The 27,237-nt window shown below is 36.3% G+C and overlaps 3 protein-coding genes and 1 pseudogene across 5 annotated transcripts; 1 reads left to right on the forward strand and 3 right to left on the reverse strand.

The window, feature by feature from the left end:
* Nucleotides 1-964: 964 nt before the first annotated feature.
* Nucleotides 965-4,212, reverse strand: LOC125206969 (protein NRT1/ PTR FAMILY 5.6-like). Its single transcript, XM_048106182.1, has 4 exons — nucleotides 4,137-4,212; nucleotides 3,840-4,060; nucleotides 2,093-2,571; nucleotides 965-1,709 (listed from the first exon to the last, which is right to left on the reverse strand). The coding sequence occupies exons 1-4, from the start codon at nucleotides 4,210-4,212 to the stop codon at nucleotides 965-967; spliced, it is 1,521 nt and encodes a 506-aa protein (XP_047962139.1).
* Nucleotides 4,213-6,609: 2,397 nt separating this feature from the next.
* Nucleotides 6,610-13,506, forward strand: LOC125206970 (protein NRT1/ PTR FAMILY 5.6-like). Its single transcript, XM_048106183.1, has 4 exons — nucleotides 6,610-6,685; nucleotides 6,757-6,977; nucleotides 10,748-11,256; nucleotides 12,498-13,506. Exons 1-4 carry the CDS (start codon nucleotides 6,610-6,612, stop codon nucleotides 13,504-13,506), a joined length of 1,815 nt encoding a protein of 604 aa, XP_047962140.1.
* Nucleotides 13,507-14,148: 642 nt separating this feature from the next.
* Nucleotides 14,149-17,414, reverse strand: LOC125206972 (annotated as a pseudogene).
* A 3,193-nt stretch (nucleotides 17,415-20,607) lies between these two features.
* LOC125203512 (AP2-like ethylene-responsive transcription factor AIL1) lies at nucleotides 20,608-24,461 on the reverse strand. Of its 3 annotated transcripts, none has more exons than XM_048101867.1 (9): nucleotides 24,209-24,461; nucleotides 23,171-23,627; nucleotides 22,707-22,789; nucleotides 22,544-22,552; nucleotides 22,351-22,439; nucleotides 22,202-22,275; nucleotides 22,081-22,131; nucleotides 21,775-21,842; nucleotides 20,608-21,339 (listed from the first exon to the last, which is right to left on the reverse strand). In XM_048101867.1, the coding sequence occupies exons 1-9, from the start codon at nucleotides 24,351-24,353 to the stop codon at nucleotides 20,792-20,794; spliced, it is 1,524 nt and encodes a 507-aa protein (XP_047957824.1). In that variant the 5' UTR covers nucleotides 24,354-24,461; the 3' UTR covers nucleotides 20,608-20,791. The 3 variants fall into 3 exon arrangements, with proteins under 3 accessions (XP_047957824.1, XP_047957823.1, XP_047957826.1); XM_048101866.1 differs by having other exon boundaries at nucleotides 21,766-21,842; nucleotides 24,209-24,460; XM_048101869.1 differs by lacking the exon at nucleotides 24,209-24,461 and adding an exon at nucleotides 24,119-24,187 and having other exon boundaries at nucleotides 21,766-21,842.
* Nucleotides 24,462-27,237: the final 2,776 nt, after the last annotated feature.

Genomic DNA, 27,237 nt, shown 5'->3' on the forward strand with positions numbered 1-27,237 from the left:
TATAACATGTCAAAGAAGATATGATGAGAATAAATGATCAAGCTAGGTATGCTTGAGCTTAATTATAGTAAAATAAGTTACGTACGAATAAATGGCTAATGAGCTGTTAAGATAACGATTCTCTTAACGAAGAATTCCCGTCACTAAACCAACAACACACGATTCCGGCGTCCCTAAGCTTGGGATCGGCGGCTGAAACAAAACGGAAAGGTTGCTGGGGCGGAAGAGATTTCTGTCGGCAGCGTGAAGAGTTTTGTCGTTTGTGTATTGCACAAGTATGTGGGCAAATATTACTTCATTAATTGATTGACGGAAATAATGAAAGCCCTATTTATAACCTCTAAGGACCCAAGGGTTGGTTCGACCTAAACCTACATCAGAAAAGAACCAACGAAGAAAATCCGACGGAGCTTATAAAACGCTCAATAAAAATAAGTTCGTGAATGCCAAAAATAATATCCAAAAATACTTAACAAAATAACAGAATAAAATAAAATAAAATAAAGAGCTGCTCGACGCCTTTATTTGGAGCTGTAATCACGGAGGCGGTCAGGCTGCTTCAGACTCTCCCGAGGTCGGAGCTGCCTTCCCGTCGGAGCCTTCTCCATCGCTGCATTGCTCAACTCTTCATTCTGCTACTCCGCTGCTTCACCTGTGAACCCGGTCGACACCACTGTTTCTTCATGGCTGTCATCAAGAACCTCCGCCGGGGGATCGGGAGTTGGTGCGTTCGTAACATGATCCTTCAGCCGCAGCCTGCGTTCTACCCTCGTCTTCAGACGCAAAAACACCGTCATAACTATACGTGTAGATATATTCTTGTTGGATTTCGAAGACCCTGAAAGCGGATCTTCAGATGCATCCGCCTCTTGTCCGAAGCCGGAGACAGAGGCGGAGCTTTCCACTATATCTTCTCCACACATTCTTATCTCTCCGGGCTCAGAAAGAGTCTGTTGGCGCACCTCTAACTCGACCAACGGTTGTCGTATCCGTACCACCGCGCCACCAAACAGTAGACCACAAAATTCCCAAAACTCAAACACCCCAAAAAAATATAATACTTGTCGAGGCGACTATCTTCTAGATCCTTCTGAAACCACTCGAACGGCTTTCTGCTGAAGATAACAACGCAAACGATGCTCAGATATCTACCAACCCCCGTCACAAACTCCACAAATGGCGGCACGAATCTGAATAAACTCTCCAGAACCTGAGATTTGTAGAACAGTTGCAGCCCATCTCCGGTGAGTCCCGCCGTTATCCCCAACAGCAAGTAGCGCGGGGTTAGCCAATACATGCCTATGTCAGTCTCGCGCTGCCTTTGTGCTGCTGCGGTGGCCCAGGCCACCACACAGCACAGCGTGCAGCAAAACATCCCGATTCCGATTCTCACCAGCTCCATTTTCTGCTCACTGTAACGTTTCAGACGCTCCACTGTGTAGTTGGATATTACCGAGACTACTAACTCAGTGAACCTCTGTAGATTGGCGAAGAAGATGATGTCGCGTATGCTTACCTTGTCGAGGCTGTAGGCTTCTTCGAAGAAGAAGGTGCTGCCGGAAGCGGCAACCAGGCTCAAGGTGAGGAAACAAGACCATAATGGGAGCATCTTCAACAAAAGCTTCACTCTCCTCACTTGTTCGACGGTGGAAGGGTCGTCGACCTTCCCCAGCTGGATTCCTCGTCCCACCGCCGCTCTGTCTACCCACCTGGGAATTAGATTCAATCAAGATCTTGTAAAAATAGGAAATAAAAGCTTTTATATTTCTATACTTAGATCGCCCTATAAGGGTGGTGAACAACTAAACCCTAGTGTTTTAGTGGGCTAGGTATGATCACATTTGTGGGGGCTCAACAGTTATCCCACATTGGAGAATTAACAAATGTGCAAGCAATATATAAGTGTAACAGTGGTATCCCATGTGTGATCTTGGTCTTGTGGTGTGCAAAGCAATCTGGAGTATAAGTGTAAAAGTGGTATCCTATGAGCAAAATTATGACTTTCGCACAAAGCGGGACAATATCATACTAATGCACCGACAAACCCTGGTTTAATGAATATGAATATCTCAACAAAACCTTGTCAACCCACCTTAACCATGAAACACGAGGCGGGATATGCTGATCGCCATCTGGAGTTTGCGGATAGTCGACTTTTCTCTTCACGACAGCTTTGACGATGACGGATCCAACATCTCTGAAAGGGTTCGGAATTGTGGGGGCAAAGAAATAGTATCTGGTACCCAGCAAGAACAATATGAAGCAAAAATCCACCATGGCAGCTAACACTAGTGCGAGTTCCGTAAACTTGAATTTCGCTATAGGACCAAACTGAGCGAAAATGCCGGCAACAAAGGCGACAAAGTACCACCAGAACATGCTGTGTCTCTCATCCGTGAGGTGGGCGGCTGCGGTGAGATCCCTCGGCCGCAGCTGATCGTCAAGAAATGCTCGCAGTGTGAATGGCAGCGCTGCTTCCGCCAGAGTCAGGAGCACCAATGCAGGGTAGAACAGACGAAGCTCAAGCGATTCATCGTCGTCTCCAGCTGCCAGAGCGTTGAGAGACAATCCCTGCCAGAATTAGACCAGTTAATTCTGATTAGGTAGATATGTATTTCACCCGAAATTTGGGGTTTAATCAACAATTTCATCAACAGATTTTTCATGTATGTAGCTATGATAGGTTGATGTCACCCTGTAGTAGACAATTCCATGGTAAATTTCTCTCCATACGCCACTAAAACTCTCATTTCTTTTATTTGATTATAATTAGTATAAATTGAGTCCGTGTAATTTTTTTTCACTCATTTTCCTTCATATTCCTTAAAACGTACATCGATCCTAAATGAGACATATTGCAAACGACGGGAGTGTCTTTCTTATTGTAAATTTGTTATACCTTATACATGGAAATTTTCGCATTTTTCTTTCTATTGTTAATCTTGTCAAATTATCTCTAATCATAGCCTCACTAAACTGACGCAGAGAAAAGGACTAATTGTCAAATATAGGAGGATTTAGGAGGTGCTGAAATTAGAGAAAAAATAAAAAATAATTGCAAAAAATTGATTTGATCAAGAAGGAAGAATAAATGTTTAAATGAGTAATAAAAGTAAATGAGAAAGGTCAAAACATACATAAGTATAATTCTAAAATAAGTTAATATAGTGTACTAATTTTATAATATCCGTAGTAAATATACAGTACTCCCTCCGTTTCTTCATAGTTGAGGCGGAACTTTTCGATACCGAGTTTTAGAAATAAATATTGGGTGTGTAAATAAATACTCCCTCCGTTCCATAGTAGTGGAAGCATTTCTTTTCGGCACTGAGATTAAGAAAAATTGTGTTAGGTGAGTTAAGTAAATGAAGAATAAAGTAGGAAATGAAAAAGGTAGAGAGATGTAGAGAGAATAAAGTAAGAGAGAGTAAAGTAGGTGGGAAGAAATGTGTTGACTTTTACCAAAAAAGGGAAATGACTCTACTACTATGGAACGTACCAAAATGACAAAATGACTCTACTACTATGGAACGGAGGGAGTAGATAAAAGAGTAAGAGAGAGGAAAAGTTTGAGAGAATAAAGTATAAAGTGAATAAAGTAGAGAGAATAAAGTAAGAGAGAGGAAAAAGTTACCATATAAGGAAATGACCCAACTATAAAGAAACTGCCTGAAATGATAAAATGACTCAACCATGAAGAAACGGAGGGAGCACCTATTCGATTTTAAGAAAATTGAGCTAAATAAAGCATCTACCAAAATTTTTTATTTGTCTACAACCTACCTCCACGCAAATTTCATGTAGAATTTCATTTTTGGCATATGGAAAATACAACTCACACTGATGCAAACTGCGGTGGAGAAAACCGCCATTTTGAAGTGGCCGGAGTGAACGTCAGCGAGGTAAGCGAAGAACATCACCAGAAGCTTGGCTGTTCCTTCCTGCAAATTGACGACCACGACAGCCTGCCGGAAGTCGTAATCCTTCCACTCGTAGGTGATGCGCGTGATCAAGATATCTAGAAACGTCTTCTCCACCAACTTGTAGCTGAATATTAGGCCTGCGCTTATTTAGCACAATCAATATTAGTTCTAGAAGAATCCGTCGATAAATTTCGCTATGATTATTAATCTCACCTAAGATGAAAACGATGGACTTCGTGAAGACAAGGTTGTCACGACACCATTGACGGATGAGTTGGACTAGCTTCATCGCTGGATTCGAGAATAAAAATTTTATTTAATCTTTCATACTTTACTATCTCTCCATTTAATTTTTAAACACCAATTTTTTAAAATTCGTACCCGAAGGAAATGCCTCAAATAGCTAGGGATAAAGAGAATTATATTTATTGTAAAAATGAATAATTATTATAACATCAAATAAAAACTTGAAAATTTGAAATTTGCAATTTGAAATTATATATATTTACATATCCTAATTTATGTTACAATGAGAAATTTCATGGAAATAAACCATGCTCCAACCCTTTGACATTTTCGGACTTCACTTCATTTTCTAAATTAGATATGTTCAAATTAAAAAAATAGTATTTCAAATCCAAATAAGTATTTATATCTTATTTTGACTAGCAACTGCTCCCTTCGTCCATGAAAGTTTATCCCATTTTTCTATTTTCGTCTGTCCCATAAAATTTGTCTCATTTCACTTTTTACCATTTTTTTATAGTGGATCTCATATTCCACTAAATTATTCCTACTCATATTTTATTATAAAATTAATATATAAAAATAGGACTCATATTCCACTAACTTTTTCAACTCACTTTTTATTATATTTCTTAAAACTCGTGCTCGGTTAAAATAAGATAAAATTTAAGGAACGGAGGAAGTAGGACAGCGTATACCCTCAGACGACTAATCAAAATTTGAATGACTGTGTGGAAGGAAGGATTACACGTATGCTAGTGGTTGCAAAGTTAACATCATAAATAAATGCACAACTAATCAAAATTTGAATGACTGTGGAAGGAAGGATGACACGTATGCTAGTGGTTGCAAAGTTAACATCATAAATAAATGCACAAGGAGAAAAGAATGATATACTGTTAAGATGTTTAGTCGTCAAATAAGAATGTTAGTAGTAACCAATATAACACCCGTGCTGCACGGATTAAGATATTTTCAAAATATTAATTTAGATTATAAATTAGTTAATGAAATTAGAAACAATATAATGAAAATGGTAAACAAAAATGGAGTAGTATATAGTAAATAGATCAATAGGGGAGTGTTATATTGCTAACTCATAACTTAATTGCTAACTACAACTAAATAATAGCCATTAGATATTCAAATTAAGGGCTTAGATCATTAATCCCTAAATGTCAATACGATTAACGAAAAACGTCAATAAGGCCATAGGATTAATTCCAAAAAATATCACTAGGGGTATGAATGTCAATTAACTACATGTTTAATTATAATTAACTTTTAAAAGAAATCTCAAAACTTTAAATTTATATTACATATATCAAATTAAAGATAATTTCATAAGGATTCCAACGATATCATACATGCATATATTTCGACGTCAAAATTTGAAAAAAATTTCAAAATTTTTTAATTTTTTCGTATAAGCAGAAAATGTCAACATGTAATATAAAATATGTCAATATAATACATGTAGAATGTCAATATAAGCAATGGATTAACATTCTTAAAGCATTGTGTTGACATTCTCAAAGCATTGTGTTGATATTTTCGGAATACTATATTGACATTTTCATCCAAAACCCTAATTTGGAGTTTTTTTTTAATCTTTTTCGATTTAATTAATAAAAATGAAAAATTACACGTGGCAAATTGTAGACCACACGTTTTCTAAAATCCTATGACCTTAAATTAGTTGTAGTTAGCAATGAAATGATGAGTTAGCAATTGATCACTCTCCTAGATCAATAATAATATGAAAAAATTAATCATAGACTACAATATTCCATTATTAACTCATGGAGATAAAAACCTACTGTATCATATTAAAGAATTGAACAAAAGAGGAAACATCTATAAATTTTGGAAAACTTTTTTATACTACACTACATAACCTGTAGAATTAAACGAACATAATTATAGTTCTTTATCGATAAAATAGATCCACTCACGTCTTTTATAAAATATATGTGTATAGGTAGGGATGTAATCAATTGCTAACTAATTACCAATCCAAAATTGAGACCAATTTTTAACTATTACATTAGAAGATCTTGTGGTTGATATAATGACAAGTGTAATATATTTTAAATTTAAATAATTATTAATTAAATAAAAAGGTTCCTTTTTAGTTTGTCCCAACTAAGATGACACATTTCCTTTATTGGTAACTTTCTCTCTTCGATTAATACACTCAACAACTTTTTCTCACTCCTATTAAAATATCCATCTTTCTTTATCTCTCTAATTTAATACTTACACACACATTCTCTCTCCAATTAAACACTTTAACTAATAGCTCCTAAAATTAATCTCGTGCCGGCTAAGTAATGTGTCATCTTAGTCGGGACGGAGGGAGTACTATTTTCTCTTTCACCTAACCACATACATATCTACTTACCGGCGCAATGGCTTATCCAGAATATTTTACACAGCAATGAAGCTCGTCCAACTCATCCGCGAATGGTGTCGCGACTACGTTGTCTTCACCAAATCCATCGTTTTCATATTAGGTGAGATTAATCATCGCAAAATTTACAGACAGATTCTTTCAGAATTAATATTAATTGTGCTAAACAAACAGGCCTCATATTCAGCTACAAGTTGGTGGAGAAGACGTTTCTGAACATCTTGATCACGCGCCTCACCAGCGCGTGGGGGGATTACAACTTCCGGCGAGCTGTTGTGGTCGTGAATTTGCAGGAAGGATCGGCCGCGCTTCTGGTGGCGTTCTTCGCTTATGTCGCCGAAGTTCACACCGGCCGCTTCAAAATGGCGGTTTTCTCCACCGCAGTTTGCATCATCGTGAGTAGAAATTTTCCGTATACCAAAATGAAATTATAGATAAAATAATGTAAGTACTCCGTTCTTCCCACTCCACTCAAGATATCCACTTTCTATATTGGAAATAAATTCATCTCTCCTCTCTATTCATCTAAATATTTAACTAGAATGTGGACATCTTGAATACGACATGGTAGTATATATTTTGACATTTCTCATTTACTTTTATTACTCATTTTAACATTTTAAGTCTTTGACTGCATCAATTTAGTGAGGGCCAAATATGATTTCGGATAATTTCGACAAAATTAACAATAAAAAAATGTGAAAATTTCCGCGTAGAGGTATTACAGTAAGAAAGACCCTCCTGTCTGATTTAAATCGATATACGTTAAGAAATAGTACGAAGGAAAATTGGTGAAAAAGTAAGTAAAGCATGGACTCGTTTTAAATACAGTATTAGTTTTATAATTAAAAGTTAGGTAATGTTGAAAAGTAAAATGCGGAAAATAAAACTGAAGAACTCTTAAGATTACATTTTGATTGATTTGAATTGTTGTTGATGCATGGAATGCATAGTATTTATAGGACTCTAGATATAACTATACCTAGGAACTATACTTATTGGTACTCTACATTATAAATGGTATTCTCTTTCCAAAATATCTAGGACTCACATGTTTTCTTCCCAATATACTTGAGATTGAGACTCACATGTTCTTTTTCCAACACTCCCCCTCAAGTTAAGTATCGAGTTTTTTCAACATTTAACTTGCACGATCTTCACTTTTATAGATAGTTTATACTCGTATTCAGGAGTTCTTCACTTTTCAGTTTATGCTCGTATCATAGAGCTTCTTCAATTCATCTTGATAGTTTATACTCGTATCAAGGAGTTTTTTTTTTCATTGAAAGTTTAAACTCGTTTCAAGGAGCTTCTTCGTTTTTCTTCATTGAAAGTTTAGGCTCTTATCAAGGAGCTCTTCATCATTGAAAGTTTAGACTCATTTCAAGGAGCTTCTTCATTTTTTTGTTGACAGTTTTAACTCGTGTCACAGTTCTTCAATTTTTTGTTGGCAGTTTCAACTCATGTCAAGGAGCCTTCTTAGACATTTTTAGCTCGTATCAATTAGCATCTTAGATAGTTTTAACCCGTAGCTAGGAGCGTTCTTAGACAGTTTTTGCTCATATCCAGGAGCCATTTTAGACAATTTTTTTTTCTCTTCTGATGACAGTTTTGACTCGTGTCGAGTAGTTCACTTGGACTGAATTTAATTTGCAGCCCAAAGCTTCATTTTGGAAGGCCATTCTTGGCCCATTCCAGCTCAAACTCATATGAGCCCTTTTTTCATTTTATTCTTCTTCTTAGGCCCAATAACAATAGCCCAAATTACTCTTTCTTGAAAATTAACGAATTCTTTTTTTCTTCTTCTTGGGCCCAACAGCAATAGCCCAAATTACTCTTTCTTACAAACGAACGACTTTAAACAAGCGCCTCCTTTCTCCTTCGCGGCTCCCCTTCAAACGAGCGCCTTCTTTCTCCTTCTTTCTCAACCTCTTTCTCGGCAATGGCGAGACTTCCACTTCTTGTTCTCTTGTGGGCATCTTTTAAGCCAGCTCCTAGTCGTTCCTTCTGGCAACCTTCTTCTCCGGGCATGGCTACTCCATCTTCTGATGAGCCGCCTCCTTCAGGTTTCTCGGGATTGTGGGTGGAACTATCCGGCAGTGGTATTCCTCTCCCCCTCGGCCGGATGGTTCGTTAAACAGCGTTGATACAGATCCAGTTGCTGCTGCAACACAACCAACCGCCTTTTTCTCTTGGCAAGGTTTTCATGCCCACGGCCTCCGCGGTCTCCTCCCATCGGCGTTTGCCTTTCCCGACGGTTGCTCTTTCTTGCCCGGCGATAACCTCTCTAGTAGACCACCATGAGCTTCCTCTCCTCCTCGTCATATCATTTCTGTCATCCACATCCTCGTCCATTTTGTTACGAGCCTTTCATTTAATTAGTTTAGATATATTTGGGTTTTGCATATCTTTTATTTAATTAGTTTAAATATATTAGGATTTTGCATATCTTTTCATATATTTTGTTTCTTATTCAATAAGTTAGAGTAGTACTATTAGAGTATTATAAATAGGAGATGTTATTATCATTTTTATCATTCAATGAATACATTATTTTGGCCAAGTTCCATGTGTGATACGTTGAATCCTAAATTCCATACGCCACCGGCTGCCCGACGGAATCTCTCCTTGTTATTTTCCGTTTAATCGGTTCGTTAGGAATTTAGGTTCCTAACACATTTCTTCGCCAATTTTCTGCTTCTTCGAGGGCTCCTCGTCGGAGGAGCACGACGCCTGCTGCACGCGCTGATAAGTTGGCTCGGGCTTGCCGCCTCTATGGAGCTTGAACAGGTGCTTCAGCTTCTTCTCCCTCCGGCGCTGGTCATCTTCGTCCGCGAACACTTCGTCCTCGTCGGAGTAGTCGTCTAGGTCGAAGACGTACTTCACACTGCGGCGGCGGTGGCTCCGCCGCAGGTCGCGTTCCGTCTGCTTGGGATCTGCCTTCGCCGGTCTCCCTTTCTTCTTCTTCTTCTTCTTCACGACCTGCCCCATCTTTTCTCAGATGAATTCAAGCTCCAGCTGTTTCTCTCTTTTCATCAATCTTCTAGGCGCCCTTGCACCAATAATTCCTTCGCCATTCGCTCCAAGGGTGTTTCTATTACAAGTTGTCCGGTTGGTAAGGTTCTCGCCCTCTCAGCCGGATAACTTGTCCTTTTTTTTTCATGACCCTCTTCACCCGACCATTACAGTTCCGAAATCAGTGACAACCTTCTCAGTGGTGGATGCTTCGTCTTTTCTGGTGGCTGTCTCAATGGTCAGCGACTATTCTATCGTCGGCTCCTTTTCCGGCGGTCTTCTCTCCAGCCAAGTGTTAGAGCTTCCCTTTCTTCCCAATGGCATCCTCTCCTGATGGATCCACTGATGCTGGCAAAGAGCTATCTTTGGATGGTTGGTAATTAGATCTCAGGGGTGGTTTTTGATTTTGGTTTGTTTAGGTGAATTTGTGAAGGATTTAGGTGAAATTCTTGCCGTAGCCAGGGAACATCTTTGAAGGAGATTTTGGATAGTTTTGAATTTTTTTTTTCCAACCAAACACAGATCAGCCATGAACCGAACTCAGATCTGGCTCTCTCAATACTGTGATTGGTTTTTTTTTTGTTTTTTTGCTTTTTGTTTTTTTGGTTTGGAACAAACTAACGAATTAAGGATCGTTAGCTGCTCTGATACCATGTTGGAAGTAAAATGCGGAAAATAAAACTGAAGAACTCTTGAAGACTACATTTTGATTGATTTGAATTGTTGTTGATGCATGGAGTACATAGTATTTATAGGACACTAGATATAACTATACCTTGGAACTATACTTATTGGTACTCTATATTATAAATGGTATTCTCTTCCCAAAATACTTGGGACTCACATGTTTTCTTCTCAACATACTTGAGACTTACATGTTTTTTTTTCCAACTGCTAGAACGTGTAATCTATTTACTAAATACTACGTATAATAAAAGTGAAATGAGATATGCAGCGACGAGATGAAAAATATGAGAGTTTTAATGGCGGAGAGAATATTATTTCCATACTAATATTGACAACTATAGGGTGACACCAACCTAACATATCTACCCAACATGAAAAATCTCTTGATGAAATTGTCGATTAACCCTAAATTTTGGGTAAACATATCAACCTGATTTACGAATAATTGGTCTAATTTTGGCAGGGATTGTTGCTCAACGCTCTGCAAGTCGGAAACAACGAGCAACGCCTCGATGTCCATTTATTCTACCCAGCACTGGCCCTTATGACTCTAGCGCAAGCAGCACAAACTTTCACACTGCGTGCGTTTCTTGACGATCAGCTGCGGCCGAGGAATGTCACTGTAGCCCCCGCAGCCGCCCACCTCACGGATGAGAGGCGCAGCATGTTCTGGTGGTACTTTGTCGCGTTCATTGCCGCCATTTTCGCACAGTTTGGGCCTTTAGCGGATTACGGGTTTAGGAAACTCGCATTAGTGTTAGTGGCCATGATGGGATCTAGCTTCTTACTGTTCTTGCTGGGTACCAAATATTACCTCTTCGTCTCCACGGTTCCGAACCCTCTCAGAGGCGTTGGATCTGTCCTTGTCAAGGCGGTTGCAAAGAGAAAAGTCGAGTATCCGCAAGCTCCAGAGGGGTTGTTCCACAACTTTAATGGCGACCTGCATATCCCGCCTCGTGTTCCATGGTTGAGGTGGGTAGAAAATTGTTTTGTTCAGATATTCACATGTAAGTTGTCTAGTAATGTTAATTAAAAAGTTGATCAACTTAATTAAATACTCCCTCTGTTCCCCCATAGTTGAGGCAAAACTTTTCGGCACGGGAGTTTTAGTAAAGGATGTTGAATGTGTTAACCAAATAGATTAGAAAGTAAGAGAGAAAAAAATATAGAGAGAATAAAGTAGAAAGAATAAAGTAAGAGAAACAAAAAAAGTTACTCCCTCCGTCCCATAAAGATTGTCCCATTTTTCCATTTCCGTCCGTCTCACAAAGTTTGTCTCATTTCACTTTTACCATTTTTGGTAGTGGGCCCCATATTCCACCAACTCATTCCTACTCACATTTTATTATAAAACTAATACTTTAAAAGTAGGACCCACATCCCACAAACTTTTTCAACTCACTTTTCATTACATTTCTTAAAACTCGTGCCCGGTCAAAGTGAGACTATCTTTGTGGGACGGAGGGAGTACTATATATGGAAATGACCCAACTATGAGGGAACTTTCCGAAATGAAAAAAATGACTCAATAATGAGGGAATGGAGGGAGTAAAAGATTGAACCATTTGATTTTAAAGTAGATATTCATTAAGGTTTAATGTGAGCATACCAAACCCCTGGAAGACTAGGGTTTAGTTCTTATATATGTCTTCATCTCGCAATAGGAGTCCTATTTAGTTATGGCACGAGTTTTAAGAAATGTAAAGAAAAATGAATTGAATTAGTTACTGGAATATGGGTCTCACTACATATATTAGTTTTATAATAAAGATGTGAGTGGAATAAGTTAGTGAAATGTGAAGCCTACTTACTAAAGTAAAATAAAACTCTTATTATCGGACGGACCGAAATAGTAAAATAGAACTTTTATTGTTGTTCATGGCAATCTCTTATTCGTTGTGCATACCTGAAGTGAAATGCACATGATAATCTTGATTTGATCATTCATTATTTTGTAGGCATGGGCGGATTTAGGGGTAGGGGCACCTATTTAATTAACTACGCTATACATTTCGTTAAGCGTAAAAAATCGATTTTAGCTTCTCCAAATTAATTTTCTGCGTGCGTCCTATTTAAAAACTACGAAAAAGAAACACTGATTGATCGTAAGGACTACATTGTCTTATTTGTTGTAAAATAGAATTAAAATGTGAAATATTATAAATACTAAAATTAAAGAAGGAAAACAGATCTTGATTGAATCTAATTCCCAGGTGGGTAGATAGAGCGGCGGTCGTGCAAGGAGGCGAGGCCGTCCCTTCCACCGTTGAGCAAGTGAGGAGAGTGAAGCTTTTGTTGAAGATGCTCCCATTATGGTCGTGTTTCCTCACTCTGAGCCTGGTTGCCGCTTCGGGCAGCACCTTCTTCTTGGAAGAAGCCTACAGCCTCAACGGCGGAAACATACGCAACATCATCTTCTTCGCCAATCTTCAGAGGTTCACACAGGCCGTAGTCTTGGTAATATCTGACTACACAATCACGCGTCTGAAACGTTACAGTGAGCAGAAAATGGAACTGGTGAGAATCGGAATTGGGATGTTTTGTTGCACGCTGTGCTGCGCAGTGGCCTGGGCAACCGCAGCAGAACGAAGGCAGCACCGGACTGGCATGAGCGTGTACTGGCTAACCCCGCGCTACTTGCTGCTGGGGATAACGGGAGGACTCGCCGGAGATGGGCTGCAACTGTTCTACAAATCTCAGGTTTTGGAGAGTTTGTTCCGATTCGGGCCGCCGTTTGTCGAGATCATGATGGGGGTTGGTAGATATCTGAGCATAGTTTGTGTCTTTGTGTTTAGCGGAAAGTGGTTTCAGAAGGATCTAGAAGACAGTCGCCTCGACAAGTATTATATTTTTTTGGGGTGTTTGAGTGTTGGGAATTTCGTGGCCTACTGTTTGGCAGCGCGGTGGTATGGAGACGACGACTTCCTGGTGGACGAAGAGACGGGGATTGTAGAGCAAATGCTGGCCGAGATAGAGCGGCGCCAGCGGGCTCTGTCAGAGCCCGAAGAGAGAAGAATGCGTGGAGAAGATAATAGAGGGGAAAGCTCCGCCTCTGTCTCTGGATTCGGACAGGAGGCGGAGGTATATGAAGACCCGCTTTTGGGGTCTTCGGAATCCAACAAAAATTTATCTGCATATAATTATGTGTTGATGCGCGCAGTGACGGTGTTTTCGCGTCTGAACTCAAGGGCGGCGCGCAGGCGGCAGTTGAAGGATCAATAGAGTATATATATATAGTATTCCCTCCGTCCACCCATAAGAGTCTCAATTTGACTTACCATAAATTTTAAGAAAGGTAAAATATGAATGTAAAAATATTAGTGGAATATGATGTATATTACCATGGCAAATTATATGTAAATAGACTATTCCGAATGCATAGATTGATTTTGTTTTCTATAAAAAATTGTAAATTTGTATATTTCTATAAGAAAATGCGTAAAATTGATAAACTTTGGGGAGTGTGAATTTTATAATTATTCTAAATTATAATGAATAATTTATAGGAATACAAAATATGAACTAATAAATCATTTATATCACCATAAAGTATTGATTAGACTTGACAACATCTTAATATAGATGACGGAAATAAAACTTTATAAATATTTATTCAAAATGCAATTCTTTTATACCATCGTTAAACAAACATTGGATTATAGAGAAATTAAAAACTTACGCATTAAAACACAATCATGTTTAATAGATAACGATTTTTGGTATTTCCAGTTTCCAACACAAAATAAAATCCTAACAAGTGATCTACTACGATACAAGGAGGTGATCAATTAAGAGTGGAGATTTAGTCTTGATTTTGAATTAGTGTGCTATAAGCATTAGAATATGACCCCTACAATACATTATCTATCTAAATGGATGTTAATTAGAAGATATTTGCGACAAGAAATAAGCATAGTGATGAACCGAAGCCGCATCAAGAAGAGGAAGTGGTTGCATTAGGCCCGGGGATGGTTGTCCAATACTCCCTCCATTTCATAGTAATGGAGGCAAAACTTTTCGGTACGGATATTAAGAAAAATTGTGTTAGGTGAGTTAAGTAAAGAGAGAATAAAGTGGAAAATGAAAAAGGTAGAGAAATGAAGAGAGAAAAAAGTAAGAAGAGAGTAAAGTAGGTGTGGAAAAATGTGTTGACTTTTACTAAAAAGGAAAATGACTCTATTACTATGGAACAGACGGAAATGGAAAAACGCCCCTATTATTATGGAACGGAGGGAGTAGTATATAGTACGCAACGGTAGCCTGCACCATAATTAAGGCCATCATTTATAGTATCATAAGAAATTTTCATTAAAACAAAAATAATTCAAATTAGAGAGTTGTTAGTTTACATACATTATTTTGTAGGTTGGCATGCAGTGAAAGAATAAGGTAGCCCCTCACAAACCCTAACCCAACAACTTGCTTAATGATTTCTTTATCAAGCTGCAACAATAATCAAACTGCATATGATTTTTTCGGAAACTTGTGGAAAACCAAATGGTTAATTAATTTGTTACCATATTTAGAGGTTGGGGTGCATTGAGAGCTAAATAGGGAGGAAGATTTGGTTGGAACCAAGGATGGCGTCGTATACGATCAATGGTTATCCTCCTCGCTGGGTCGACGACCAGGATCCTTTCAATCAAATCACGAGCACCTGCAGACACGTGGCTCGTACGAGCGTACTTTGCAGTCTAAAATTGATCATAAGTTAGCTAGGTATATAATGATACATCTCAATTGAAAGCATAATTTAGTACATAAATATACATACCGTTATTTTGTTGCATAGTGTGGAAAAATTTTGATCATCAAAAGCAAGAGTCCTACAAAGAAGAAAATACAAATAGCACCACAACTCCAAATATCCACTCCATGCCCATAATGCCTCCCAAAAAGAATCTGCCATTTAACTTAACTTAATTAGCCCTAACCCTAACCCTAACCCTAACCCTAACTCCTAACCCTAAATAAATAAGTACAATTATATATAAAAGAATTAGCAAAAGCAACCTAAGGTGCCATATAGTTTGTGCTTCCACAAGCTGTTGTTAGTAAATTGCCATCCCTCATAATGTTGCTTAATCCAAAATCAGCAATCTTCACGTTGCCTTGTCCATCTAAAAGCAAATTCTCTGGCTTAAGGTCGCGATGAACGACATTTTTACTATGGCAATGCTCCACTCCTGCAATAATCTGCTGGAAATATTGTCTAGCCTCATCTTCTGGCAACCTCCCTTTTCGAACAATGTAATCGAAGAGCTCACCTTGCACCATGTACTCCATGATCATATATATATCTGTTGGTGTGTCTATAAACTCATAGACGCGCACCACATGTCGATGTACACACATTCTCCATAATTGTATTTCTTGTCTCACTGCATATAACTCACTCACTCTTAGAAACAAAAAAAAAACCATTTTTTCTACTATTAGCAATCTAAAAAAAACAAAGGGTATGCATATCAGTGGTGAAGCCAGAATTTTTATACTGGCGGGCCCAAATTATTGATAACAGTTGTGGTTATTTTCGGTTTCGAATAGTAGCTCCGGCCTAAGGAGCAACCAGAGAAAGATGGATAATGAAGAAGAAATATTTATGTCCTTTTTCCACTTACTAAATCATAAATACTATACTAGAATTAATTTCACTTGTTATTTCTCATCATAGATAAAATTCAATACATAAAATGTACTCCCATATATATGTGGCTTCGCCACTGATACATATATGTTATAAATTCATAGTTTTTTAAATTCGAATTATCATGGAGATAAACTGAGAAATCATTGCTAACAATCTAAATAAAACACATGTGTTATTAATTCATAATCTTTGAAATATAGGACATTCTCATGCAACAAGCATTGGAAAATTGGAGAAATTTATTAAGCTTAGTAATCAATTTATTATAACATCAATTATAAACTTGAAAATTTGAAATTTGAAATTATATATATTTACATATCCTAATTTATGTTACAATGAGAAATTTCATGGAAATAAATCATGCTCCAACAGTCCTTGCCTTCCGTTTGACGTTTTCGGACGTCACTTCATTTTCTAAATTAGATATTTTCAAATTAAAAAGATAGTATTTCAAATCCGAATAAGTATTTGTATTTTATTTTGACTAGCAACTACTCCCCCGTCCCTGAAAGTTTGTCCCATTTTTCCATTTTCGTCTATCCCACAAAATTTGTCTCATTTCACTTTTTACCATTTTTTATAGTGGACCTCATATTCCACTAACTCATTTCTACTCACATTTTATTATAAAATTAATATATAAAAATAGGACCCACATTCCACTAACTTTTTCAACTCACTTTTCATTACATTTCTTAAAACTCGTGTCCGGTTAAAATGAGACAAAATTTAAGGGACGGAGGGAGTAGCGTAACATATACCCCTAAATGACGACTAATCAAAATTTGAATGACTATGTGGAAGGAAGGATGACACGTATGCTAGTGGTTGCAAAGTTAACATCATAAATAAATGCACAAGGAGAAAAGAATGATATACCGTTAAGATGTTTAGTCGTCAAAGAAGAATGTTAGTAGTAACCAGTATTCCACCCGTGTTATGCACGGATTAAGATATTTTCAAAATATTGATTTAGATAATAAATTAGTTAATGAAATTAGAAACAATATAATGAAAATGGTAAACAAATATCCACTTCATGCCCATAATGCCTCCCATAAAGAATCTGCCATTTAACTTAACTTAATTAGCCCTAACCCTAACCCTAACCCTAATTCCTAACCCTAAATAAATACAATTATATTTAAAAGAATTAGTAAAAGCCACCTCAGGTGCAATATAGTTTGTGCTTCCACAAGCTGTTGTTAGTAAATTGCCATCCCTCATAATGTTGCTTAATCCAAAATCAGCAATCTTCAGGTTGCCTTGTCCATCTAAAAGCAAATTCTCTGGCTTAAGGTCGCGATGAACGACATTTTTGCTATGGCAATGCTCCACTCCTGCAATAATCTGCTGGAAATAATGCCTAGCCTCATCTTCTAGAACCTCCCTTTTCCAATAATGTTATCGAAGAGCTCACCTTGCACCATGTACTCCATGGTCATATATATATTTGTCGGTGTGTCTATAACCTCATAGACACGCACCACGTGTGGATGCACACACAATCCCCCTAATTGTATTTCTCGTCTCACTGCATATAACTCACTGATCACTCTTAGAAACAAAAAGAAACATTTTTTCTACTATTAGCAATCTAAAAAAACAAAGGGTATGCATATCAGTGGTGAAGCCAAAAATTTTATACTAGCGGGCCCAAATTATTGATAACAGTTATGGTTATTTTCGGTTTCGAATAGTAGCTCCGACCTAAGGAGCAACGAGAGAAAGATGGATAATGAAAAAGAAATATTTTATGTCCTTTTTCCACTTACTAAATCATAAATACTATACTAGACTTAATTTCACTTGTTATTTCTCATCATAGATAAAATTCAATACATAAAATGTACTCCCATACATGTGTGGCTTCGCCACTGATACATATATGTTATAAATTCATAATTTTTTAAATTCGAATTATCATGGAGATGAACTGAGAAATCATTATTAACAATCTAAATAAAACACATGTGTTATTAATTCATAATCTTTGAAATATATGACATTCCCATGCAACAAGCATTGGAAAATTGGAGAAATTTTCAATTCACGAGATTTGATTTGAAAGTAGAGAGATTTTGAGCAAATTAATTAGGAGAAATTTCGGAATATGGGTCTCATGTCACGGACATATTAGTAAAGAGTGACATATACTATAACCAAGGAAATAAAATAATATGAAATCAAATTAAATCATAATAAAAGAAATAAATTGTAATAATGGAAATATGGTTATGTGGCCGCTGTCACTATTTTTTTCAATCATCTTTGTTCTCAAAAGGAAATTTACATGCTATAGCGTTTCACTGGCAAACCTAAAATCTTATTTTTTGAGCTTATTTAATTTTGACATTTGTTAATTATGGTTGATTGTACCGAGGATCTTGTCTAATGGAGTATATTTTTATTTCTTATTTCCTACTTTAGTTAATAATATAGGTATTAGTTAATAGTTATTACCCAAGATTCCATTTTTAATAAAACAAAATATATCATTCCTTATTTATATTATGTTTCATACTATATAATTAATACACATAGAACATGAGCTACATATTGTCAGCCCATTTATTTTTAAAAAAAAATTGGCATTTAAGATTTTGAAATTGGTCTTCACAATATAAAAGAAGATTGTGGGCTCGTATTCATCTTTTCTCTCAAGCCCAACAAATTCCATTCCCCATCCATTACTTTCATAGAGTTTAAATGTTTAATTTTCTCCGGTAAAAGTCTCGTTTTTTCATTTTGGTCGCCTGCTCTCGTTTTATTTTTACTATAAATGATAACTAGGCTTTACATTCACTTATATATTATATTATAAAATTTATTTTCCTGTTTTGAACTCCTCTTGAAATAAATGTTTTGTATTTGGTTTTCAGTTTGTTTATTTATTTGGTATATTTTCGTTGGAAAAAAAAATCAATTCTTACTGTATGGAGAAACTAATTGAAATATACATTGTCGGAAAATGGGGGAAAATAAAAATATAAAATTAATGTAGGAATTGCAGAAATGGAAGTCAAAGCAACACCAAAATAACAAATAAGGCACTGTGGAGAAAAAAATCAAAGATGATTGGTTGGGAGCAGAAATTGCAATATTTTGGTTGGGCACCAGAAAAAGAGATGGAAAAAAGCATGTTGAAATTGCAGAGTAGAGGAGGAAAGTAAATGTAGGGGATGGGCCATGGAAATGTACTAGTCTCGTCGCTATTTATTTTTCTTATTTTTTCTTTTCTTTGTCAAAGTTATAAATTATAATCTCTTTGTATTTTGCCGTTTTTCAAATTTTCATTATATAATTTTATTTTCATTAGATTATGAATTATATTCAATATAATTAAGAGTAGTACTTCATACTCTCTCCATTCGCTGTTAGAAGTCTCATTCCATAATGGCACAAGTTTTAAGAAATATTAAGAAAAATTGATGAAAAAAATTAGTGAAATATAAGTCTCACTTGTATATATTAGTTTTAAATGAGATGTGAGTGGAATAAGTTAGTAGAATGTGTGACCTTATCATTTATGGTAAAAATGAATCTAGACTCTTATTCGCGAACAGATTAAAATAGAAAAATGGGACTCTTATTCGCAGACAAAGAGAGCATGATGTTGCGTTATTTTGTAAATAGAATATACTGTTAGAGAAGGAAACAAATCACACCACAATCTTATAAAAGGTTATAGAACTGTTAGAGATTACTCTTTACCTTGTAAGAATTGCGTTATTTACTTATTTTAATGTGTATATTATTTCCTAACTTAATGTCTTACTTCCTCCGTCCCACGTTAGGAGTCCCGATTTACTATTTTTGGGTGTCCCATTTTAAGAGTCCCTGTTGGAATATTCCATAATTGGTAATAGGCCCCACATTCCACTCAATTTTTCTACTCATATTTTATTATAAAACTAATATATAAAAGTATGACTCACATTCCACTATCTTTTTTCACCAACTTTCCTTTGTATTTCTTAAAACCCGTGCCGAACTTAACCGGGACTCCTAAAGTGAGACAGATGGAGTAGTATTTTGTAATTTTATTTAAAAATAATGCCGAACTATCAAATTTATACTATAATGATATTACACCTTAACATATTCTTGATATTCCTCATACTAATTTTGTATTTTTAGAAAAACTTCATTAATTATACTTCAGAAACGAAAAACATTTATTGTGAGGCTTAACCAATCGTCTAATGTTCATTAATTATTGTCAAAGTCGACAAAATAAAATGATGGCCTTCTGTTGGAATGGGGTTGAGGTTTATGACCAGTCGGCACACATTTTAAGACAGCCCTCTTTTTCTCTCTCTCTCACAAACACACACATCTATATATATAGTACTCATTTGATATATAGATACAATTATTCACAACACAAAAAATTTCATATTCCTAGTAGTATTACAATTGATTTAGGCACGTGAAATATATTAAATTTAGAACTATTAAATTCAAAATCCATATAACTATGAAACTCGATAAAAAAAAGATAAAGAAGAAAAATGATTTTTTTAAAAAATTAAAAATTGAACATACTAATTAAATCATAGATACAATTTTCAAATCTTAGTATGATTGATTGTGTGAACACTACCAAGAAAAGGTAGCAATTCCAATTTAAATATACACAAGTCCTAGTCCTACTATTGGCCTCTCAATAACCAACAAAAAACTTGGTTTCATTTCTCAACTTACACAAAAAAGACATCATCCATTGCAAAATCATCTCCCCTTTTTCCCATCTACATCACTTGAGCCACAATAAGTTGTGTATTTTCCTACAAAAGTTGACAAAATCCTAACACCAACCCTATCATGATCTAAGTCTTGTCTGAATACCATTCACTCACTCCACAAAGCAAATGTAGGAGCCTCTTGCACCAATCCCACATCGGGCTCGGCCCGGCCCGAACCACCGAGATCGCACCCCACGTCCACGTACTTCTGTCCCTCCAAGAAATACCCCCGCGAATACCCACCCCCATCTCCGATCACTTGGTCCATCCGGGGCGGGCTCATGTGTGGGCCCGGCGATTCGCCACTCCCCTGCCCCTGGCCCGGTTGAGCGTCATCCTTGGTGGCCCGGTTGTCTTCCGGGTTGGCATTCCACATCATGTCAGCGAGCTCCTCAGCTTCGCCTCTCTCCTCGCCATTGGTTATCAGCAACGGAGCCTGAGGCGAAGCCGACGAAGCGCAAGAGTTGTAGTCTTCAACGCCCGCGAGCTCCGGGTGTTTTGGGGACCGCTTGGCTAGGTCTCCCGCTATCAGGGTCGAGCTCGAGCAGATCCTCTTCACGTCGTACCTACTTATATCAAAATTCGTGACCGCGCTCGTCCCTCTAAACTTGATCGCGGCAATGTCATAGGCTTCCGCGGCTTCCTCCTGCGTGCCTAAGTATGATTCAAAATTTAGTTCTTTTTCGACAACCATAAGCGAAACACGAGATGTAATATCATACTATTAGTCGGTTCTAAAGTTCGAATTCAACCTTAAGTGAAACACGAGATGTAATATCATATTTAGACGATTCTTGAGGCCGAATTCAAGCCCTAAGAAACCATAAGTGACACACACGGGATGTATTATAGTATTTAGACAGTCGACGATCGTAACAAATAGGCATCAATTTTGACCTAGGGATGCAAATTAAGGACCATTACTCAAAGATTCTAGCATTTATGAGACAGGTCCTATATAAAGCAAGTGTATGACTTATGAGATGAGAGAGCATTTATTTTTCAATGTGGACTTGTGAGGTACAAGCAGTGGAAGCTACAGAATGTGAAAATTGAATTAGAAAATAACAGCACACTTACTAAAAGTACCAAGGTACAAGTCCTTGTTGCCTGCAACTCTTCCAATTCTGGCTTGCCATCTCCCATGTTGATGATGCCTGCAAACCATAATAAGATTAGACCAAACCAAATTGATGTATGCAAGAAACAGACAAAGACCAATCTGGTGGGTGTCTTAAATTCCATACTACTAAATTTATTGAATTTTGAAATTATTCAATTATAGTACTATTGTCTATTGTAACTCAACAATGCACATGAATGATTGTTCTTGTTCTTGTTTTTATTCTTGATTGTTACATATGAGCATTGCAACAAAAAATATCAGCAAACCACCTTGTTACTCCCCTGTACATCGATGCCCCTCTCGAGAATCCGCTGCTTTTCCTGCGAAATCAACGTGAAATCAAAATTTAACCCAAAAACGCAAAAACCATGTCATGGAAACGCATCGAACCTTCTCAAATGGGCTACAAATTCTTGCCGAGTCATGCTCTTCATGTCCTCGAGCTCCCTCTCGTAGTCACTTAGCTGATTCGCGAACGAATTTGTTACACGATCAATTATAAACACAAACAAAATGTAAGGAGAAAAAACTACACATACTGGGAAATTTATGTGAGTGGTTGGTCCCCAATATTTCAAGGCGGCAAGATCATAAGCCCGGGCAGCTTTCTCCTCTTTATCATATCCCCCTACACAAAAACACGAAAACGAACACGAACAAGAACATGAACATCTCCACAAGCACACATTAATCAAAATGCTAAATCAAATCGCAGTGACGGTATAATCTTACCAAGATACACTGTTTATTTCGCGGAAAGGAAGCCGGAAACAGAACAAAACCAGAGTTAGTCCAAATCAAAACAAGAAAGCTACAAACATTGAGAAAGTGAACTAGAAATACATACATACATACACAAAATAAAAAATAAAAATAAAAAGATCAAAATTTTCACCTTGCCTTCCTTTTCTTGTCTGCCCTTCCTTTCTACAACTATTGTCCCATAAATGAGCTTCATATCTACCTGTCCATCTATGCCTACAACACATTTTCTCCTCCATAAATAACTAAATAAACAATAATTAACACCAAAAATTTATTAAATTGATTAAAGATCAAATCTTTCTTTGAACTTAGTTGAAAAATTCTACTAACACACAAAAAATTGTAAAAACTGATTAAAGATCCAATTTGTTTTCTAGTTTTTGTTCTGGAAGTCCATCTATGCCTACAATTTTTTCCTCCATGAATAACTAAATAAACAATACTTAACACCAAAAATTTATTAAATTGATTAAAGCTCAAATCTTTGTTTAAAATTACCTAAAAAGCTCAAATAATTAACTAAAAAAACTAAAAATTGATTAAAGATCAAATTTTTATTTCTAAATTTTGAATAAAATTAGATAAAATCTCTACCTAGTAACGCCGCGATACTGAGAAGTTCTCTGCCCAAAAGTATCAATCGATTTTCTCGGCACGGCCTCCTTCGCCGCCCCGGACTTCGCCACCGCCCGTTTCTTCCCCTCCGCCACCGCCTGCAGCGGCGCCACCACCTGAGAGCTCGGATGCACGGTCAGAGAAAGAGCCTGAAGATCGCCGCCCTCCGCCGCCGGCTTCTCCAGCCATGTCTTGAGCCCTCCACCGCCGAAGTAAGCTCCGGCGGCGGCGTACTGATACGGCGGGTAAAACAGAGGCGGATTGCTGAAGCCTTCTTCCCTCTTTTGATCATCGAAATTTGGCGGCATGTTCATGTTGATCTCTCCCGGTTCATTTTGAGGTGAATTTGAGTAGCAACACCCCAAGAAATCTTCGAATTTTGGGACTTCTTCTTCATTTGGGTTTGATCCATTCATCTCATTGTCATATCTCCAATCTAAAAATAGCCAAAAAAATTTAAAAAGATTAAAAAATTTAATATATATGTACCATAAAAATGCAATCTTGAAGTTTTAGAGCAAGGTAAGTAGTAACATACAATCTCCAATCTACAAATATCCCAAGAATTTTTGTAGCACTAGAAAAAGTAAGAACTTCAAGAATCAAGAAATACAACATGAAAGCTTAAAAATGCAGTCTTGAAATTTGAGAAATGTGAAATAAAATCCAATTTCCAATACCAAACAGCTCAAGAATTGCTTAAAAATGCAATCTTGAAGTTTTAGAGCAAGGTAACATACAATCTCCAATCCACAAATATCCCAATAGTTTTTGTAGAGAAAGTAAGAGCTTCAAAATTCAAGAAAATACCATATGAAAGCTTAAAAATGCAGTCTTGAAATTTGAAATAAAATCCAATTTCCAACACACAAACAGCCCAAGAATTGCTTAAAAATGCAATCTTGAAATCTGAGAAAGGTAACATACAATCTCTCCAACATACAAATAGGCCCAAGAATGATTTGTTCATAAAAATGCAATCTTGAAATTGAAGAGAGAAAGGTGACAAATGTATACAATTCTCAGAGCGCAGAGGCATGGATGGAATATGAGGAGGCAAGCAACCGCTTCCACCGCCGCCGCCATTGCTTTCCTCCGCCGCCTCTTCGCCGCCGCCGACCCTGAGGTGGGGGGTGAGGGAAAACCCCAACCAATTACTCATACTATTTGAATAAAAAAAGTTTTTGTTTTTCTCTCAAATCCTTTCCTTCTCAAACTATGTTTGTTTGTGGGGTTGGAGAAAAGCTCAAACTTCAAAGCTGAAGGAGAGAAAAGATATTTACACACACTAGATATATAGGGATGATTTGTGAATATGTCATCAAGAACAACCCATACACCTCATGCAAAAAAAAGAATGGTTTTTTTTATTAATTTATTGAGTAAAGCCCAGAATAGTCCTGAATATATATCTATTTTATGATTTCGGTCATATACTTTATCTTTTGAATTTTTGCATGCTGGACATTTCAATTCGGATTACAATTGATCCTACACTAACATTTCCATCAATTTAAACGGTTTTAACCCAATTTTGATCGATTTTTAAACGATTTTAACCCGAATGGGACTGTTAAAATCATCCAAATCGGTTAAAATCGGGTTAAAACTGTTTAAAAATTGATGGAATTGTTAGTGTAGTACTTCCTCCGTCCCTGAAAATTTGTCACCTATTTCTTTTTTCGTCCGTCCCTAAAAATTTGTTACCTTTCACTTTTTCCATTTTTGGTAGTGGATCCTACATTCCACTAATTCATTCTCATTCACATTTTATTTTAAAACTAATATATAAAAATAGGACCCACGTGCTACCAATTTTTTCAACCCACTTTTTATTACATTTCTTAAAACTTGTGCTGGATCAAATGGTGCCGAATTTTAAGGAACGGAGGGAGTACCAATTATGATTCTGAATTGAAATATTCATGATACAAAAATTCAAAATATAAAATATATGACCAAAATTGTAAAATAAGCATATATTCGGGACCAGCCTTTACTCGAATTTATTAATTGTTTATTGAATTTTTATGTAATTTTATTAGAATCTACTATTGAATAATATCATCGGCTATGTTTCTCTCTCTTGTTGTTCTGAGCAATTCTGAAACATGAAACCTCGTTTTTCGTTCCTCTCTCTGAGGTTTTTGCAGGTTTTTGTGGTTAAGAGGCGGGACACGATCAGATGGGTCGCGGGTGCATGTGCCTTTTCTTGGACCCGAGTTGTTTTGATTCCAATCATTCTATTGGCCCGATTTCGCAGCTATATTTACGTCGATATTTTAATGATATTTTTAATGCAATGCACCGATTGGAATAATTAGACTGACTTGTGTTGTCAATTATCCATCAACTTTTTTATTTTTTAACTCCCTCCATCCCCGATTAAGAGTCACACTTTGACCGAGTACAAGTTTTAAGAAATATAAAGAAAAATTGGTTGAAAAAGTTAGTGGAAGATGAGACCATTTTTTATATTGGTTTTATAAGAAAATATGAATGAATTGAGTTAATGGAATATGGGACCTATTTACTATTTATGGTAAAAATGAAGTGTGACTCTTAATTGGGAACGGATTAAAATGAAAAAGTGTGTCTTTTATTCGGGAACAGAGGTAGTATATTTTTAGCATATTTTAATTTTTCTTTTTTTCCCAGAATTTTAGACAATTTTGAGACTATATATCACCGTGACACCGTCTGACGATTTATTATAAATTCAATTCAATATGTTATCATAATTAGAGGCACATCTCATTGGTGACGTAGGTTTAGTAGTTTCAGTTCAAATGGTATTGTGTTCAACAAGTAATTTTGAGCATTAATATACTTTCTCAGTCCATGGCTGAATTCCTATAGTTGACCAACTTGGATTTTCTGAAAAATTATTTAACTTTACGGAAAAAAAAATGGTAGAGTATAAAAAAATTAATGGAATATAGATCATACTTTTATAAAATAGTTTTTATAATTAAATGTGAGTATAATAAATTAGTGGATATGATACATTTATTGGCGAATGAAAAAAAAGATATTTAGTGGTAGAATGAGAGAGTATATTTATTGTATAACAAATAGTCTAAATGAAATAAGATATTTATTGATAGATAAAAATAAGAAAATAAGACATTTAATGGCTGAAGTAGAGAGTATATTTGTTGTGCAATAAATAATTGTAATGGCTAAACTCTATGGGCTATCATTTTTTTCTCTTTACTCTATTAGTTTATTTCTCATTTTTCAAAATTTTATATGGATGACAAAGTATTAACTTAAACCGTTCAAAGCTCAAATGACTACAAATATTTGAAAATAAATTACTATAATTGGACTTTTTAATTTGATTGAAGCATAATGATAATACATATACAATGAAAAACAACAATATTAAGATAGAACTTCAAAAATAATGTTAAAATTATAGAATATACTTATGAAATTTTATAAATTAGTTCACAATTATTTGATCCACGTGAATATGCAATTGTACTCTGACTTGCATAAAATGTCTTTTACCATATAAAAAGTGTGAAAAGTATAACAAAACATGTCGAGTATAGTATGTTTCATTTATTTGTATATGGTATGTGTGTTTATTATAGCAAAAGAATATGGGTGTGACACGTGGGATCTTATTACTGGTAGCTGGAATAGGCGTTGATTGGGTGTATTCTAGCTTAAATTTTCCATGTTGTGTGAAGACTCTATTGCCCTTGTATATTTCTACTTGCAACAAAGTTCAAGAACACAACATACATTTGTCAAATCATAGAGATAAGAGTTCTAAAAAGTAGAATGGTGGAAGCAGCTTTCTCTCACACATACACACACAGTCCACAAAAGAAATGGTTGACTAAAAGTAGTATACATTTAACAAAAAAAAATTGCATATTGGTCGACTGTGAAAGAAAATGTGGAGGTAGAAATTGGCATCATATTTTCATGAGAGGAAGAGGGTAGTACTCCCTCCGTCAGTGTATAGGAGTTTCGTTTTTCCATTTTAGTGTGTCCGTGAATAGGAGTCCCGGTTCACTTTTACCATAAAT

This window comes from Salvia hispanica, chromosome 2 (assembly GCF_023119035.1).
Source record: "Salvia hispanica cultivar TCC Black 2014 chromosome 2, UniMelb_Shisp_WGS_1.0, whole genome shotgun sequence".
Lineage (NCBI taxonomy): Eukaryota > Viridiplantae > Streptophyta > Magnoliopsida > Lamiales > Lamiaceae > Salvia > Salvia hispanica.

Coding starts and splice junctions, on each gene's coding strand:
- LOC125206969 (XM_048106182.1), bottom strand. CDS start 4,212: ATGAAGCTAGTCCAACTCATCCGTCAATGGTGTCGTGACAACCTTGTC. Junction 4,061..4,136: donor GTCCATCGTTTTCATCTTAG/GTGAGATTAATA, acceptor AAATAAGCGCAG/GCCTAATATTCAGCTACAAG. Junction 2,572..3,839: donor CCACCGCAGTTTGCATCAGT/GTGAGTTGTATT, acceptor TAATTCTGGCAG/GGATTGTCTCTCAACGCTCT.
- LOC125206970 (XM_048106183.1), top strand. CDS start 6,610: ATGAAGCTCGTCCAACTCATCCGCGAATGGTGTCGCGACTACGTTGTC. Junction 6,978..10,747: donor CCACCGCAGTTTGCATCATC/GTGAGTAGAAAT, acceptor TAATTTTGGCAG/GGATTGTTGCTCAACGCTCT. Junction 11,257..12,497: donor CCTCGTGTTCCATGGTTGAG/GTGGGTAGAAAA, acceptor TCTAATTCCCAG/GTGGGTAGATAGAGCGGCGG.
- LOC125203512 (XM_048101866.1), bottom strand. CDS start 24,353: ATGAGTAATTGGTTGGGGTTTTCCCTCACCCCCCACCTCAGGGTCGGC. Junction 22,276..22,350: donor CCACTCACATAAATTTCCCA/GTATGTGTAGTT, acceptor TTCGCGAATCAG/CTAAGTGACTACGAGAGGGA. Junction 21,340..21,765: donor CTTGTACCTTGGTACTTTTA/GTAAGTGTGCTG, acceptor AATCATACTTAG/GCACGCAGGAGGAAGCCGCG.